Raw genomic sequence first — 16925 nt, 5'->3', positions numbered from 1 at the left:
CACACACACACACACACACACACAGAGTGTTAGAGTATATCACAGAACAGCTCAATACCAACTTCAAAATTTGCCTAAGCATTTATAGCATGAATACAGCAACTGTAGACGTATCCAACCACAGTGGATGCATTTCTTGCTAAGGCTTTGGCTTTTATGGAAATTTAAGATGACTGAAGTAAACAAAAAACACATGTTGCTTTCTTAGCCGTGCAAGAAAATAACTGTTGAAGAGGCATGGAAGCAGAAAGGAATGGCTACACAGCGTAATTCTCTTTTCCTACAAAGCCACAGTCAGTGGTATGGTTAGAGAACGTTTTAAAAATATACAAAGGAATGTTTGAGCAGCGCTGCAAAATTCCTTTCTTTGACTGATATTTAACTCTAAGATGGACAGAGAGAGAGAGGAACAGAGAAACTGGATTTGAGGTACCAAATATCTGTTTTCAAAAGCTGGAATTCACTAAGTAAATAAATGTTTCCTGTTTAAAACTCATGTGACCATTTGGAGATCTTACTGAAAAGGAGACCGGGGTTACTAGATGCATCCCACACAAAGCCTAGGATATGTCATACACCTCTGCTCGGCTTACTGTTATTGCTTGAGCATTAGTGAATGGGACACTCTTTGAGAGTAACATCTAATGAACAGTTTCAATACACTGTAGATGAAAGCAGAATCCAAACGCTCTGCATTGGGATTGAAATGTCCACACTATTGGGACCAGGGAATTTCAAAACATGACCATGGCACCCATCCTTAGATTCCCTATTAACGACAAAAGTTAGTACAATCTACAACTTCAATTTCTATACACCATAACACTACAGTTAGTCTGTCAGTCGCAGACAAAGCTCATGTGATTAGCTACTATCTGAGCTATCAGGGGCAGGGACTCAGACTAGACTAATTGTCAAGCGCTAGACCAAGAAGTTGTCCTCCAAAAATAGAAGCTTATACAAACTGCGCTGTGTCCCATGCATTAAATTCCTCACCAAACATACCATTAGAGTGACAGGCAGGCAGAGGTAGAGTGGTAAGGCAGAGGGACGAATGGCAGGCAGAGGAACACACAGGCAGCTTGGAAGACACTGGGCTCTATACAGTCCTAGATAATATACAGCTGGAATTCCTCCACCTAATCTGAAATACTCAGCACATTACTTATTCAAACAAATCATTCTTATGCAAACACAGTAGCTAACCGCTGTTATTTACACATGGAATATGACCGTCCTGGTGGCGGTTCAGTGTTTGGACAGTGTGAATGTAATAGTGCCATAATGTGGCATTCACAGTGTCATCCTCACAGGCTCGTCTGAAAAGTCCAGTAAGGCCTGGCTGAGCTGGGTGTATATTGGCACCCTGCTTGCATATGGAAGAAATTGTAACATTTACTTTTACTGCGCCCCAGAGAGATGGAGCTAAAATACATCTATATGGATCTAAATTGTGCTAATTATGCATCAATGAAATTTACTCTGAACATGTGTGCTACCTCAGTTATACAGAGACAATGCCTATTCTGGTTTTACTGCTACTACTTAAACCATTAGTTACACTAAAAAATCCACTTCTCCATTTCTGACAATAGCTGACCAGGAAGACCACTTGAACACGCTTTAAGTTTAGATGTTTGCTGTTATTAATCCGCTCTCGCGGTAGGTAACAAATTTCTTTACATAGTTCAGCGACTGTATAATAACGGGTTCTGACATCTGCTTTTCACATTTTAGCTTCACTCAGCATTCCAAAACCATGCACGAGAGACCACAATCTATTCAGTATGGCTACACAACTGCAGAAAGAAACACAAAGACGGATATTAGCTGACAATCGCAATCACTGCAGCACAATGTCATGTAAACATTAAAATGATTATAATCTAAAACGCTCCAAGTATTCAACCTTGAATCTCGGTCTAAATATCAGACCTGAGTTTTGAAGTTTTAATGACTGAAACACAACAACATCTGGGCACAATCCTATTTTCGTGAATGCGAGTGACCTCGGCATAAAAGGCATATTTACAGGCCACACTGATAAGAAGGAATCCTTAGTGGCTGTCAGGATTGTCTGTAGTGGAACTTGTAGCCAGGCTTTACACCCCAGGACAGTCGCAGCCTTCAGACACATGCCAAGCCTGCTGCATTTCACACATGCAGCCCCCAAGGAGAGAAGATGGCCAGTTAAATAGTCAAGACACAAGATAACTACTGTCCGAGGCACATCGGACAGGAATCTAACGGTGAATGTCTCTTTCTTTTTGTATGAGAAATATACAAAATAGAAAAAAAGGGAGACATTTAGGCCTATAAAACACTGCATGTGGTGCTTTAATCTACAAAGCAAAAAAAAGGTTCTGAAGGCCCATGATCTTGTGGAGTCCAAGACAGGTGGCAAAAACATCCCTCGACCAAAATCAAGCCAAGAGTTGGCTAATTGCCAGTCAAGGCTGCCATTCATTTGTGAACAGAAATTGCTTCATTATCTTTAGTCAGTTTTTAAACGTGTGCATTCATTTTCTACCATCAAGAATCATTTGAGCAGTTGAAGTTCTGTAAAAAGTACATTCTGTTAAAAGCACTGAATGGTTGTGCCCATGTCACAACGTTTATTGCAGATGCTGACTTAAATCACATGCATAAGTTCTTTAAATAAGTTATGGTCCAGGTGAAATGTACATGAATCATTCAGATTTGCATAAAAGCACCAAGACTGGTATACAGTCCAACACCCTCAATATTTTTAGACATGGTGCCATCGCAAAAATAGTGCCAACCAACGGTGCCAGGTACCTTTCCTTGTGCCATCACCAAAAAATGGGTTTTCTTTCATACCTACTGAACTGACCATTGTTGGACTGAGAAATGTGTCTATACCTATATAGCCAAGGAATACAATATCACTAAGGAAAACATCATTAACTGTCCAGATCATCATGTATTGGCAAATTTAATGATATTCTGTAAAGATTACAATGAAATTGCATTCTCAAGAGAATTGAGAACAGTGCCATGAAACAATCTATGACAGTCCAACAGAAATCAGTTCCCCTTAACTGTGCAAGAATAGTTATTATTAAGGAACAGACAGGAACAGATTACTCAAAATGAATCCCTAGCTCTGTTAGAAACCCGTCTTGTACTTGAGAACCATCTAACTTGTTGGTTTTCATTCTTCAGTCTCCTCAGCAATGACAGATATGTGTCAATACAATGTCTATGGTAGTGTGTGCAGATAGACTCAGATGTGTGTGTCATTTGGAAATCATATGAGTATCAACTGAATGAAAGAGGAATTTTAATTAATATCTAAAACTCATAACCACAACTCCTTTTAGATTTTGGCCAATTATTTGGACCATTATTAGACAGAGAAATATGTGCTTTTCTTCTTTTGCTCGGTTGCTAGTCTTATTGCACTTCCAGATATCTTGCATCCGAAAAAAAAGTTGCAAAGCTGAATCAGGGAGGTGTCTGTATTTCTACCCTTCACATGCAGCTGCCAGAGAGGCATTGGTACAAGGTAAGTCTGAGGTTTGTCTACTGACACATTAAGTTTTGTTATTAAGCCCCCGCTGTGTGGGATGACCTCTGAATCGCAGCCAGAATGCTGATTGGTGATTTGTCTGAGAATAAAAAAAGTTGTAAAAATGAAATAAAAAATAATAATAAAAAAATGTGTCTGTCAATCAGCTGTCCATGATAAAGAAATACCTTGGGTGGGTTTTCCATTCAACTAAAGGAAAGATAGGCCAATGCAAAGATATACCAAAGTTATCATTATTGCAATGTGGTTCCTATAGCGTCTTTTTTCTTTAGCCACATAACCAATTATGGTTGTGTTTTATCTTTCTCAATCATGAAATATCCATATTAATCAGCATTTTGCTTCCCTAATTGGTTTGGCTGTTACATTAGTGACTTGCCTTTGACATTAGACCTAATGATCTTACTTTATTATCCACTAAGATATGGCGAGTCCTATCTCGTGCCTGAACAACCAAAATAAGTATGGTATTATTGTCAACAATTTTCCAGCACACTATTCTGTCTTGGCTCTCAAAAAACCCTAAATGTTAGATAGTAGCTAGGCCTACTAAATGACAGCCAACAACAACTAATTTTCAAACAGTTAATTCATAGCACACAGGCATTGTTTATTAAAAGAATAAACTTCTGGAGAGCTCAATAAGAGAAAAAAAATGGTTTAATCTAAAAGATAGCCAATCTCCTTGTGAGGAGAAAATGAAGGATTAATTGGTTTAACAGCATCCTTGCAAACCTGGTGGAATAGAGGTATACTGTCTAGGGACTACAACGTTCTTAATCTGACAAACTATAAATATGTTGCTCATTGAAAGTGTGAGTATTTCTGTGAGCTTAGTCAGTGTCAAACAAACTACAGTACACTCTCCACCACAGCAGTCACAGGTTGCTAGTACATGGCAGAATATCCAAACTGCACATCAAAAAATACAGTGACTGTCTTATCTTTCATTTTTTCTGATCAATATCTGGTACTTGTTGTTTCTGCATACTTTATTCACACGGCACACAGTACAGGACTCAAAGCAAGCCTGTGCACATGCTTCTGCATACCTTTTAGAGGACAGTGCTGGTTAAGATTGTATTGCAACACAACATGTTTTTCAAATGGAATCAGTTCCCATGAATACAAGGAGAGAAGACAGAGCTCTCAGAATTGAAAATAGGTCAATTTTCAGGAAAATATTACTGAGGGGACTTTTATTGGAAACTGAACACACACTTTTGGCCTTGTAAGTAGACCAGCAGCCAGTCAAAGTGAGAGGGAAAGAGAGAGATAGTAGATAGTGGAAACCTCTGATGTATGAGAAGGTTGAAAGAAGCCAGCACGTCTGGTTTTCTCTCTGGTAGAACTCAGAGTTAAAGCTGAGCATCTACTGTCTCAGCCCTTGCCTGTCACCAGAGGTGTTCCACAAGGCTCCATCCTCGGCCCCACATTATTCTCCATCTACATCAATAATATTGCCCTTAGAGTTGGTGACTCATTTATCCATCTTTATGTGGACTACAAACTGTATCTGGTTGGAACCTCCCCAAATGCTGTACTACAATCCCTATGGAGCAGTTTTATTACACTCCAGGAGGCTTTCTCTGGCACTATCATGATGACCATTAATGGTTCAGTACATCTCATACAAATATCTCAGCGTTTGGTTAAACGGTACCATTTCCTTTTCCCAACGCATAATAACTCTTAAGGCAAGTCAAAGCATGACTTTCTGTACCTAAACCGTTTGCCATGATCCAAATTATCAGATTACAAATGTGATTATGGATGTTTTTATAGGTTAGTATGACTCAGCTTTCAGGTCTGTCACCAATGCTCCCTATAGAAAACATCATTGTGATCTGTATGTATCAGTTAACTGGACCTCTCTATGTAGGATACTTGCTGGAAAATCCATTGGCTCACTATTTACAAAGCCCTCCCTGGTCTGACATCCCCGTCTAATAAATTTGTCTGAAATCTCATCAGCTTTCTGTACAACTAGGTCTACTCTTCACATCCTGCTAAATGTCCCCAGCAAAAAAACAAAAAACAAAACCAAAAAACACCTAAATCCAGCTTTTGTAGTGCGAGTTCCAGCCTCTCAGTGTCTCCATTTTAAAAAACAGGTTGTTTTCTATGGCTGTTTATTTTATGCTAATGACGCACTGCTCTCATTGGCTGCCTCACTGGAGGGGGGCACTTTTGGCTCCAATGACAAAAGCTAGAAAATGAGACTTGGTGAGTGGGAGTGGCTATTCACCTTAGGGCAGTCAAATCCAGATTGTCAGCCCTGAGTGATGTCATTAAGGCGGCAGTATAGTAGAAACTAAATCAAAATTTGGCGTGTTCACACAGGCAAATTGGACAGTCTGCGAACAAAATTTTTATAAACACATGCACAAATGTGTGCATGCAAATTTAATAAAGTCATCACGCTCCATAGAATAAAGAATCCATAGAGTGGTTGAGGGGGCTGCTATCCACAGATTAGGAAAAAAAACCGGAGGGTTAGGCCTTCTGAACCTCTTCCATGAGAATCACATCCGCCTGTGGACAATAAAGAAGTTATTGTTTCAACACTAACATGTTAACTCCAGAGCCACATCCATTAAAGTCTTATTTGGAGACACAATGTGGACACTGGTAACCTGACGCGCAAGATGGTTTGTTACACAGAACCATCTGGGAAGTCGTCCTTGGAAACTGTTTGGAAAAGGGCAGGCACTTTCAAAAAAATACTTGGCAGGTGTTTGGAGGAACCATCTGTCTATCACCGTCTATCACGGGCTAACTTCAACCAATCAGATCAATGAACCATATAAACAAACTCTTGCCGAAGCCGGTCGGGAGAAGAGCGAAAACATCTTTTCCATCCATCTTTGCTCTTCTTTCAATGAAGAAATACTCTCCAATTCAGAAATAACTGATGTTATAGCAGCATCTACGCTAGCCTCTTTAGGAGCCGCCATTGTTGTGAACGAACAGTCGCTTCTCGCTGTCGTCACACCTAAGCCACGCCCCAAGCTGCCCTCGTACGACGCTGATTGGTCTGAACCACTGTGGTTCGGCCACAAACGCATAACTTGAAGCCTGGCAAGATGGATTCTCCAGCTGCCTCACAAGGTAAGGACACTGGGCTATCTGGAAGAGCAGTTGAGGCCGAGGTAAATATCAAATACAGAGCTCAATACTTCAGTTTACTGCAGAACACCGAGTCAGGGCGCAACAATGAGTTTCACTGGACAAATGACTGTGATGAGTGTGATTTTGCATTAGGAAAATGTAATCTAGATGTGCAGGCCTATATGTATTGGACTGGTTTCAAAATTTGAATTGAAAGAAAGGGAATACTGCAATCACTGAAGAGAGCAAATGGCAAGAAGCAGGCCAAAGATCAAAACAGCTCCTAAGCTACAATAACCAAGCCATCATGTGCAAATTCTCCAATGGCTTAGCATGCAAGAGTCTGAAATTTCCACTGTACACTAGTAATGAGGTAACTTGTGTTGGCTGTGAGGTGGCGTACTTTTCAACATTTCAACTGGGAATTCGTTTTCATCCGTAGTCCCTGGGCAGGTAGTATAAAGAACAAGCATTGGACATTAGATAGACATACATTGGTTAAAAGAAGGAGGGAGTTACATAAACTGTATAACAGTAGACAAGCAATAGAGAAGATAAGATCAATTCAACTAAAATAGTTAGTGTAAATTCATCAATATCATCAGTAGTTAGTAAGAGCATCATCAGTAGTTAGTGGAAGTATCAGTGTCAATATATATATACACACACAAGTCAAGTAAATAGAGATCTGAACATAAACACAAAATCAATATACAGTTAATAAAGGAGAAAAAAAAATCAGTCTGACTAGAATTAGTGACTGCATAGTTGATTACTGATGAGCCATGATTTCAAGTGATTGGAAAATGATCTGTAGGTGGTGGACTTTCTTATGTTTTCTGGTAATTTATTCCAGTCATGAGATGCTTTAACTGAGAATGTTGTTTGGCTGAATGTGCTCTGTCTGAATGGTATGGAACAGTCTCTCTCAATACTCCCCAGGATAGGACAATGATACAAAACTAATGGCCCCATTCTCCACACATGATGCAAGAGAGGAAATGATAAGTTAAGAAAAACTGTAGAGAACATTAGAGAACTACATTACACACTGAAATCAGATGCCTTAAACCATACGGTGTGCTTTTCATACAGAAAGAACAAAACAAGATAAAGAACTCCCACTGGATCACATGAGTCAGCTGGATTCCAGGAATTACCATTCACTCAATCCTCAGGTTGATGAATGACTTTCATTTACACTTTGAGAGTCAGGTGAACTCGCCCTTTCAAGGAACCACACAGATGAAATATCAAGTGTGGGTGGGTGGATGGCGTCAAGAGGAAAAGAGAAATCAAGAAGAGACAGATGGTGACAAAAAACACACTTAAAAAGGTTTAAATTCACAGCACTTCACATGCACAGTAGCATGAGAATAAAGAATAATGGTAAGAGAACAGAATTGAACAGAATAAATTAGAATAGAATACAAGAGGGAGAATCAAACTACTCTCATCTGATCAGACCAGAGAACGTGTGGAAACAGGATTAGACAGTGCACCATCAAACGAGAAACAAGTCAACACTAGCTTAGCGCTAGTTTCATTTGTTACAACTGTAAAGGTTATAACCTCTCATTAACATAATGAACAATTCATGTAAAAACAATTGAAGCTAGTGGCGTAATAATTATGTTAACATAATTAATTTCCCATTAATGTAATAAATGTTAGCTCCTGTTAATGTAATAACTTTTTTCCTGTTATTATAATAATTATTATATTAATGCATTTATTACATCAAAAGATATGTAAAAAAATGTTTTCAAAGATGTAATGAATGAACTGATACTAGTGACTCATAATAGTCACAAAATTCAATATTCAACTGTCACCCATTCACAAATGTCATTAACTATGATGCTAGAAAGGGGATAAATATATATTGAAGAGGTCTTTACTGATTATTGTAAATGTCTTGCATTAACAATCATGGTGCTTTGGCTTTATACTGAAATACCCAGATTATCAATAAACTACTGAATATGTAAAATAGACACACATTTAGACAACTTATTCTTTTAGAAACCATTGCTGCCCACAATAGGACCGCAGTCCATATGTGGGCCCCCTACCAAATTTTTTGGCAAAATATAAAATCGAATAATAAAATACCAAAACTGGAGTTATGAGGTTTTAACCTGACAATAGTTATTTATTATAGCTTCATTATGACACTAAATCATTTAGGTGCATTATATAAAGCACATGGCCAAATGTAGTGAAGTGGTGCAACAGTTGGTAACCAAGTTTGAACCACTACAGGTGAGGGATGCATATTACTAGGTAACCGTGGCTGGTTCTGGCAACCTTAGGGACCTGCCTGCTACTGCTGTGAAAGATACTTGTCCACCACTTCAGTTCACAACAACGATCGGGACAGATTCATAGAGTTGAGCGTTCAAGGACGAAAAGAACATAAGAAAGGGTGTAAGAAAAACAGGGATAAGAAAAATAAATGTATTTGTACAGTGTGTGTGTGTGTGCCATATATTCATACCTTTGTGAAAGAGTTCTTGGAGGCTCTCGGCACTCTGGCTGAGCACTGCCCAAACCTCCTCCTCCTGGAGCGGACCTCCCCGAACCTCCAGGGCTTCTGCCAGAGACACATGCATCTTCCCTGTGCAGGTAGACAAGTAGGAACTTATGACAAGTGATTTACATCAGAAAATGACACTGTACAAACCACACTCAGATACACAGAATAAGCTTAAACCATATTCAAAAGAGAGAAATGGCTTGCTTCTCTTCCCTTTTCATGTATGTGAGCTAGCTATGACACAAGTAATCCTGAAAAGAATGGCATCTGCACATCACACCTACTGTGAGAATCAGAGTGCTACATAACTCAGACTGATTTAACATTATCAGCAAAACCCTCATGAGAGAGAGATCAAATCTGCCCTTAGAATAATTCACAATTTAATCCATACAGTACTCATTCCTACTGGTCTGACAGTGTAGGAGGAAAGCACAAAATCACTTTGCCACATTACAATAACCTCAGGCATTGTATGCATTTATCACTGGCTGTGATTTTGATCAACATTAGGTGAGAAAATCAGTGGTTAGTTTCTCGAGAAAAGTTCGGTCATTTCTTGCTCCGTCATTCCCTCAGGCCAACTCTCACCACCTCCAAATCTGAGCCATCTAGTCATGCTCTGCAGCTGAGGAGGTAGCGCAAGCACATGATGCATGTGCACACACACACACACACGCACACACACGTTGTGCATTACTTGAGTTACAGCTTACAAAGCAACAGTTTATTATTCTGAGCTCCCACTAGCTTCTGATGTCAGATTGCAGCTTCAAACTAGTAGCAGCCATTCTTAATGCCCATACACTTTACCAAGATACTCTGAAAGGACTATAGCTTCTAAAGTATTAGTACTGAAGTAACGACTGAAGACTATGAGAAATGTACACCAAACAGCACTGTCCAAAAATGTAATCCACACAAAAAGCAGCCACATACCTCCCTTTGTGCAGTCTAAATAGATGAAAGAGCTGCTTGCTACTGTACACGTAACCGTACACATAACTAAAAACACATGCCTCTGATACCTGATTACGTTTCATATCAGTTAAAACTGGGTCAAGCTCAGTGGCCTCTATCACCTTGCAGATAGCAGTGATACAGCAATTCAGCTTCTGTTGTAGAATGAAGGTAAACATATGGACCATTATCACAGTTGTTTACGAGAGCACTTTCACATGAATCTAGAATACAAGACATGTCACAGCAAGCTGCGCTCACGGGAGGAGGAACGCCTTTGAATTCACTCATTAGGCCCACGAGCAGGCAGTTTCATCATACTTTGTGTTGACACAATAAAGGTAAATACATTTTTTATGTTTTGGCATCTATTCTCAGCTGTACTCAACTTTCTACAAAACCATCCTAAATAGCCCCAGTCATATGGGGATTTGTGGGCTTAAAGTGCCATAAACCGCACAGTCAATCAACCTTAAATGCCCCCTTTAATGGGAGAAATGAGACATGTTCACCTCTCATCTATCACTGTGTCGCCCTAAAACCCAGCTGTTGCGCTGGGGTGACAATACGGTCTAAATCCCCCAAAATCCCACCATGATGTGATGCAAGAGAAACATAGGAAGCTCCGGTTTTAAGGGATTACATCTGACTGAGCAAAAACCATCAGCACCTAAATAGTTATGTGCGTGTGGTGTGTATCATGTTTAAGTGGAAGTGTGGGGGGTGCAGAAGACTAGTCATCTGTTGATGCAGTGCAGTGGGAAGAAAAGCTTAGGGTTGGGCATATCTTTGTGGCCACAGCTTTGCATGGAAGGGCTGTTAGTGTTACCATAGTAGGTGTTTACAATACTATACATATCATAACATTATCAAGAACAGCTAACACATGCATAAGTCATTGGCAATCAGCTTCAAGTAGGGTTGCTCACAGTGTAATCCATTCCTCATTTCCTATGCAGCTAGCAAAATACAATGACTCAAAACACATTTTTACCAAGTTTGTGTTAAGACAAAACTCCCAGTGAACTTGGCAGGAACCTAACAAAATTAGGGAAATGAATCAAGTATCACAGCAGCACTCAAACTTTGTCAAACTTTCCTCTAGTATTATAATAATGGTAGTTGATGAAAAAGTTCCATAATGAAATACTATCCAGTTATCAATTAAACAAATAAATAAACACATGGTTGCTTTACATGAAGTCTGGACAACTCAGTTTGTGTGTGGCCCATTTCAATTTAGTTTTTCGTTTTTTGCATTCATTGAACTATTTCACTTATTAGTTTCTTGAGTTTATCCCCTGGTGGAACATTCAAATGAAATGTATTAACATGATTAAAATTATTTTTTCATAATTTGTTACTTATGCTCCTAATTTAATATTAATCACACTGGATTTCAAATTAAAAACATTATTTGTTTGAATGATGGCAAACAACTTAAAATTTAGAGTACAATTTACAATATTTCTACATATCTTAAGATTATTATATTCACATCAGTAATCATAATACCTCCCTCGTGATTAACAATTGTTAATGACTCAACTTCACAGTAGGACTAACAGTTATTCTGATCAATTGTTCAGGACAATACCTTTTATCTCTTCCTTTTCACCAACTGGACATTTTGTAATGTTAATGCACAACATAGCAAAGGATTTAAGTCAAGTCAGATTTCAAGTCAAATAACAGTGATTGACACCTTAATTTAATCAAAGTTCAAAAACACCTCTAAAAAGATGAGGTACAAATGTAGAAATAATATGAACAAAAGAACAACCACAGAACATATGACTGGTCCAGCCAAGCATATTTTCAATGTATGAAATCCAACTTTATAACGTTAGAGTCTAGGAGGACGAGACTTACATCCTTATTGTGGAGGCTTCCTGCTTTACACCTACGGACCTTTGATCGACGTACTGAACCAAAGTTACTTTATTTCCATTCCATACAAAGAATGCAACAAGAGGAACTACATGACGCCAGACGCCCCCGGTCTTGATATTTAACATTTTTCTAATATAACAAAACATCTACATATATCCTACAATGTCTCAAAGAAATAGTATTGTAACCATAACTGCGATAATGCAGTTATAGGGGGCCTGTCATAAAGTTGGGAGCAATCCTGTAATAGCAACTGTTTTGCAAATTTAAACACCGATTTCATATCTACAAGTCATGTGCTGGACACATCTGGTCACAGCTGCTACAAAGGCACAAAAAAGGCTAGGCCTATTTGATAAAGAGTTATGAGAAAATCCTCCTGTTCAGGCTATTGGCTGGGGCGGTGCTTGCGGTAATTCATAGTTGAAACAAGACTGTTATAAGAGAAAAATGTTGCAATTGACATTGATTTTGCAGACACAATTTTAGAAATTGCTTGTGTTACCTGAGAGACTAGCATTCCCTAATACAGACTTATCTATTCCACATACATACAATGGGGCAGGAGAGGCGGAAACATCCTGTTTAAGGATTTTTCTCTCAAAGAGTGCCACAAATTATCTGAAATGGAGATTACAGTTGAGCATAGTATTTAAATTACTTATAGTGAACAGAATGTCTCTCCAAAAAAAACATTTAACAAGGAACTTTTAATGGCCAAGAACCATACAGCCTACAATATTTTTTTTTTATATATTTTTTACACTCAACCTGAATCCACTACACCAGTGTCATTTCTGCCCTGATAGTTTTCCACCATTTTGAATTTTGTGCAAAACCTTTTTTCACCAATTCTCCCACAAAGTTCTAAAGATCCAATCTCCACAAAACTGTGCACACAGCATATTTGGACGTGCTAGATTACGGCTATTACACATACTTCTGAATTTCCAAGCGTTTGAGTGTGAGACACAAACAATGTTGATGGAGAAAAGGTACAAACGGGAAGTGAGGCATAATTTTAATATGCTTACAGCTAGAGCAACTGAACTTCACAGAAATGTTTGGGCCCCAAAGTGTTTGATTGTGATCCATAGAGCCACAATCAGACCTGCCTTGCAAACCTAAACATTTAACATTTAGCAATCAAACTTCACATACATATTTTTGAAGGGGTTCCAAAGTGTCAGATCACATTTGGCTGTGCTCTATAATGTTGCTGTGGGGACAAATTGGCAATTTAGCCAATTCAAATATCTCAGGCATCTGTGTGTGTTTGGCCCATGGGTTGAACACCGCAAATAGCTGCTTGCAGCTGTATTTTCAAATTGCCTTTTTGCATGTGTTCACAAAAGTTTGAAGTTCATATTATCAGTCACAAGTACCATGTTTGACTCAATGTTGTTGAGAAAAAAATGCACCCGCTAAAAGTGAAACCTTTTAATACCATATTCAAAGTAAAAAAAAAAAAGCTTTACAAAACAGCATGTTTTTAATCACTTTTAGTAATGATTTATTTGTTTATGAAAAAAACGAAGCATCATGTCGATTACCCATACAGTCATCTTGTCAAAGTCTCATCTTAAATTGGGTTTGCAGCCTTATTCCTGTGTAGGCTTTAATTCTATGAGTATGATGGAAACAACATCCTTCCTATGAATCCAAGTTTAGAGAGAAGTTAATGAGTAAGCATGTCATACATGTTTATGCAGGAATGCAGGTTAACCATTCTGGTCAATGGGAGGCGTGAAGAGTGAGGCAAAGTGGGTTACTACCCATCCAGCTCATTACCCATGAGAATGGGGAGAGCGGGTGCTGTGAAGGCTGATTGTTTTGCACCCCTTGTTATTTCAACAGAGACCTACAGTGGAATGTTTTTATCCACACTGAGGCTGCTGGGTAGGCCAGCTCCTCTCCTATTGGACTATGGTCCTGCTCATTATTGAGGGGGCTTAGGAGGCAGCGGCCCAAAACAGTGAGAGCAGACAGCCTTCACCACTTCAACGCCTCACCCTCATTCTCTTTTTCAAACAGTGGGGATGTTTGTTCCCAGGTGCTCCCATATATTCCCACACTATGCTTACAGAGAGAAACATAAACAAAGCTTAGTCTGCTGCTGCTGCTCAGTATTCACGTCTTGGAGCAGTCACAAGGATTTTAAAGAAAATAATCCTGGAAACGTGATAGTGCTCTTTACTCTGCACTTAGGTGAAGCTTTCCCCCCCTCCCTCCCTGTCTGTGACACAGCTATAAGCCATGAAATGGATTTGAAAACAAGCCCCACAAAATTGCACTTCAGCTGAGTAACTCATGAAAAAAAATTACCGCAGCTAATTTCAGATTCTGCCGCCTCCTTTCAGTGCCCATCTCTCCGCATTTGCCAGTGACAAAAGGAGATCAGAAAGGCACACACGACTTTCTCCCTAAGCCTTTTCTTTTTTTCCAACCTCAAAATCTCTTGAAAACTTGAGTGGGCGACGACTTTTGAGACAATCAGCTGTGAAAACACTAGATCCCACTGTAATTTCCAACAGCATAATTCTGAGATATGAGAAGGAATTTGTTAATATCCTCCAAACATTGGGGCCGTGGTCTCAGCTGGCAAAGACATTTGGACCAGAAGCCGGTGAGAAGAGATACTCTGTGCCAGAGTTGAGGTGAAAATCTTTCTGGAGTCATTCACGCCAGGAAAATTCAGCAACAAACTCTGAGTGAACCTCTATTCCCAGAATCGTATCATGCAGCCTGCGAGCAAACGCTTCAAATTCAAAACACACAGAGTCTAGAATCGTGGTCTAGGGAGGGCTGAACCAAAATATCCTTTGAACTAAGATGACTGATGATGTAAGGGCTGATGTTTTCTAAATGCTCACTGTCAGCAAAACAAAACTATTGGACTGGATTCTATCAAAACAATAGAATTCGAACTGAAGACGCAGAGTTAAACACCCTCCTCCTTTACCCTGTGTGAATATACTGAGTGTTACAAGACGTTCTTCTTTGCTGCAAAACATTATGACATTAAGAAGAGTATTCAAAGTTGAGTCCTACCACTGTTAGTGCTCTTGTGAGGAAAGAGTAAGGCAATGGGAACAGAACATGTTCACCTAGTGACTCCCTTAAATAAAAAGGAAATCTTGATGGTTGGTTTTCATCAGCTGTAGCTCGCTGTTACAATGTAGGCATTTATCTGACATGCGTATCCTTGGCGACTTATAATGAGTTAACAGGTACATTGGTTGTTGCTGGACACAACATGGGCTGGGATTGAACCTGGGATTTCTCAGTTATGGAACGGTCTCTCTAACCACTAAGCCACCCTGCCCGTTGATGTTTTTCAGGGCAGCTAGTGTCAGGACCAGCCAAAAGCAGATCCATGATTATTCCATGATTATCAGCCCTGCTCTGGACTGACGGCCCTCAGTTCTCATTTTGGTCTCGACCTCATCCGCCCCATTCCTGCTAATCACAGGGTTGCTATGAGTACCGTGACATGCAGAGCATGGTTTTACTGAACCGCACTCCCACCCCACCTCTCCCCCCCAACACACACACCACCTCAAACCCAACCCACTCGCCTCTTTCCTCCTTTTTCCAATGATGCACACACCATCTCCATCACGGCCACTCCAGATGAGGAGGATGAGTTGTTTGTGTTCCTCGCTCATGCGATCTCCACACCTTCTCCTTTAGCCTTGAATGTTACATATTCAAAACCCCAGTGACCTTTGACACTCAGTAACTTTATTACTTTCCTATGGTAATGAAGGGGGAGGGGGAGAATACAGGCTTCCTTCTTACAACTCCCATAAAACCTTCAGTCTGTACTAGGCTAGCACATGTATTGCTTCAAATAGGTTTTGTAAAGTTTTTAAGGCAACTGGAGCCATTACTTGCTACAAATGCTGCTGTATGTTTTATATATTTTCAAAATCATATCAAGAGTGCAGGTTGACGAACTTGAAAGCACTTATATTTTTGTACTGCTCGTGCCTCCTCCCAACGTTACAATACAGTTATTGGTGAGGTTAAACTTGCGATGCCCCATGTCTTACATCAGCTGTAACACTGCTGCCACATGAATCCCTTCACAACGCATTACTTTACGATCGAGACGTACAAAGTCCCAGCAAGCAGACAGTTGAACAACCAACATTAAAGTCATTCTACATTTGGTCTTTCCTGTCTGCAACAGAGAGAAGAAGCATCGGCGTTTAAAACCTAACTCCTCCGTTTTCCCCGGGAGTTGGCAGTACTGAATCGCTGGCGAGTTGGCAACAGCTCCCATAAACTTTTCGGACGGAGATATCACAAGGTTGCCCCATTACAGCTCCTTAAACGACTCAAAAAGAAACTTACCAGGCAAGTACGGTTACAAAAGAGCTTGATGGGGAAATGTTCGTACTCCGACCAGGCTACCAGTGCGCAGACAAACGAGACCGGACGCCATCCCATCCACAAAGCAACATCTTGGAGAGTTGGAGACAAGAGGCTACGACGAGCAGGCAACAGGTTTACCTTTCCACGGCGCGTTCAGCTAGAAACATCCACTACAGATTAAATATTTCCTATAGCACGTGTGGGTGTTCGCGCGGCCGCACCTAATCAATAAACAAATCTGTCGGAAATACTTAGAAGTCGCGTTTGTTGGCCACCACGTACGGCATTTGCTCTCCTCAGTCGCAGCCAAGTTACCATTACTGCCGAGGAGCTGGCTAACCCCTCCCTTTGCCCATCTAGCGTGGGCTGACTGGGAGTAACCAGACACCTTACTGCCGCCGTCCATTGGCTCTCTGCTGGGGGACCGTCATATAACCAAGAGGCGTCTCTATAGTAACCCACAACTGGGAGTAAAATATACTGTGGACT

The 16925-nt window shown here is 40.0% G+C and overlaps 1 protein-coding gene across 5 annotated transcripts in view; it reads right to left on the bottom strand.

The window, feature by feature from the left end:
- Positions 1–16724, bottom strand: part of ptpn13 (protein tyrosine phosphatase non-receptor type 13) — a 60717-nt gene extending 43993 nt beyond the window's left edge. For all 5 annotated transcript variants that reach the window (XM_071529394.1, XM_071529397.1, XM_071529396.1 and 2 more), the window contains exons 1-2: positions 16416–16724; positions 9165–9284 (exon numbers count right to left, since the gene is read on the bottom strand). In XM_071529394.1, coding sequence (XP_071385495.1) covers positions 9165–9279 — 115 coding nt within the window. In that variant the 5' untranslated portion in view covers positions 9280–9284; positions 16416–16724. The remainder of the gene's footprint in view (positions 1–9164; positions 9285–16415) is intronic.
- Between the last annotated feature and the right edge of the window lie 201 nt (positions 16725–16925).

The sequence above is a fragment of the Centroberyx affinis genome, unplaced genomic scaffold (assembly GCF_046629955.1).
Source record: "Centroberyx affinis isolate AG114_WGS23_722 - 3 ecotype Tasmania unplaced genomic scaffold, CSIRO-AGI_Caff_v1 ptg001787l_1, whole genome shotgun sequence".
Lineage (NCBI taxonomy): Eukaryota > Metazoa > Chordata > Actinopteri > Beryciformes > Berycidae > Centroberyx > Centroberyx affinis.
The sequence above is the reverse complement of the archived record's forward strand: the minus strand, read 5'-3'. Positions and strand labels throughout refer to the sequence as shown.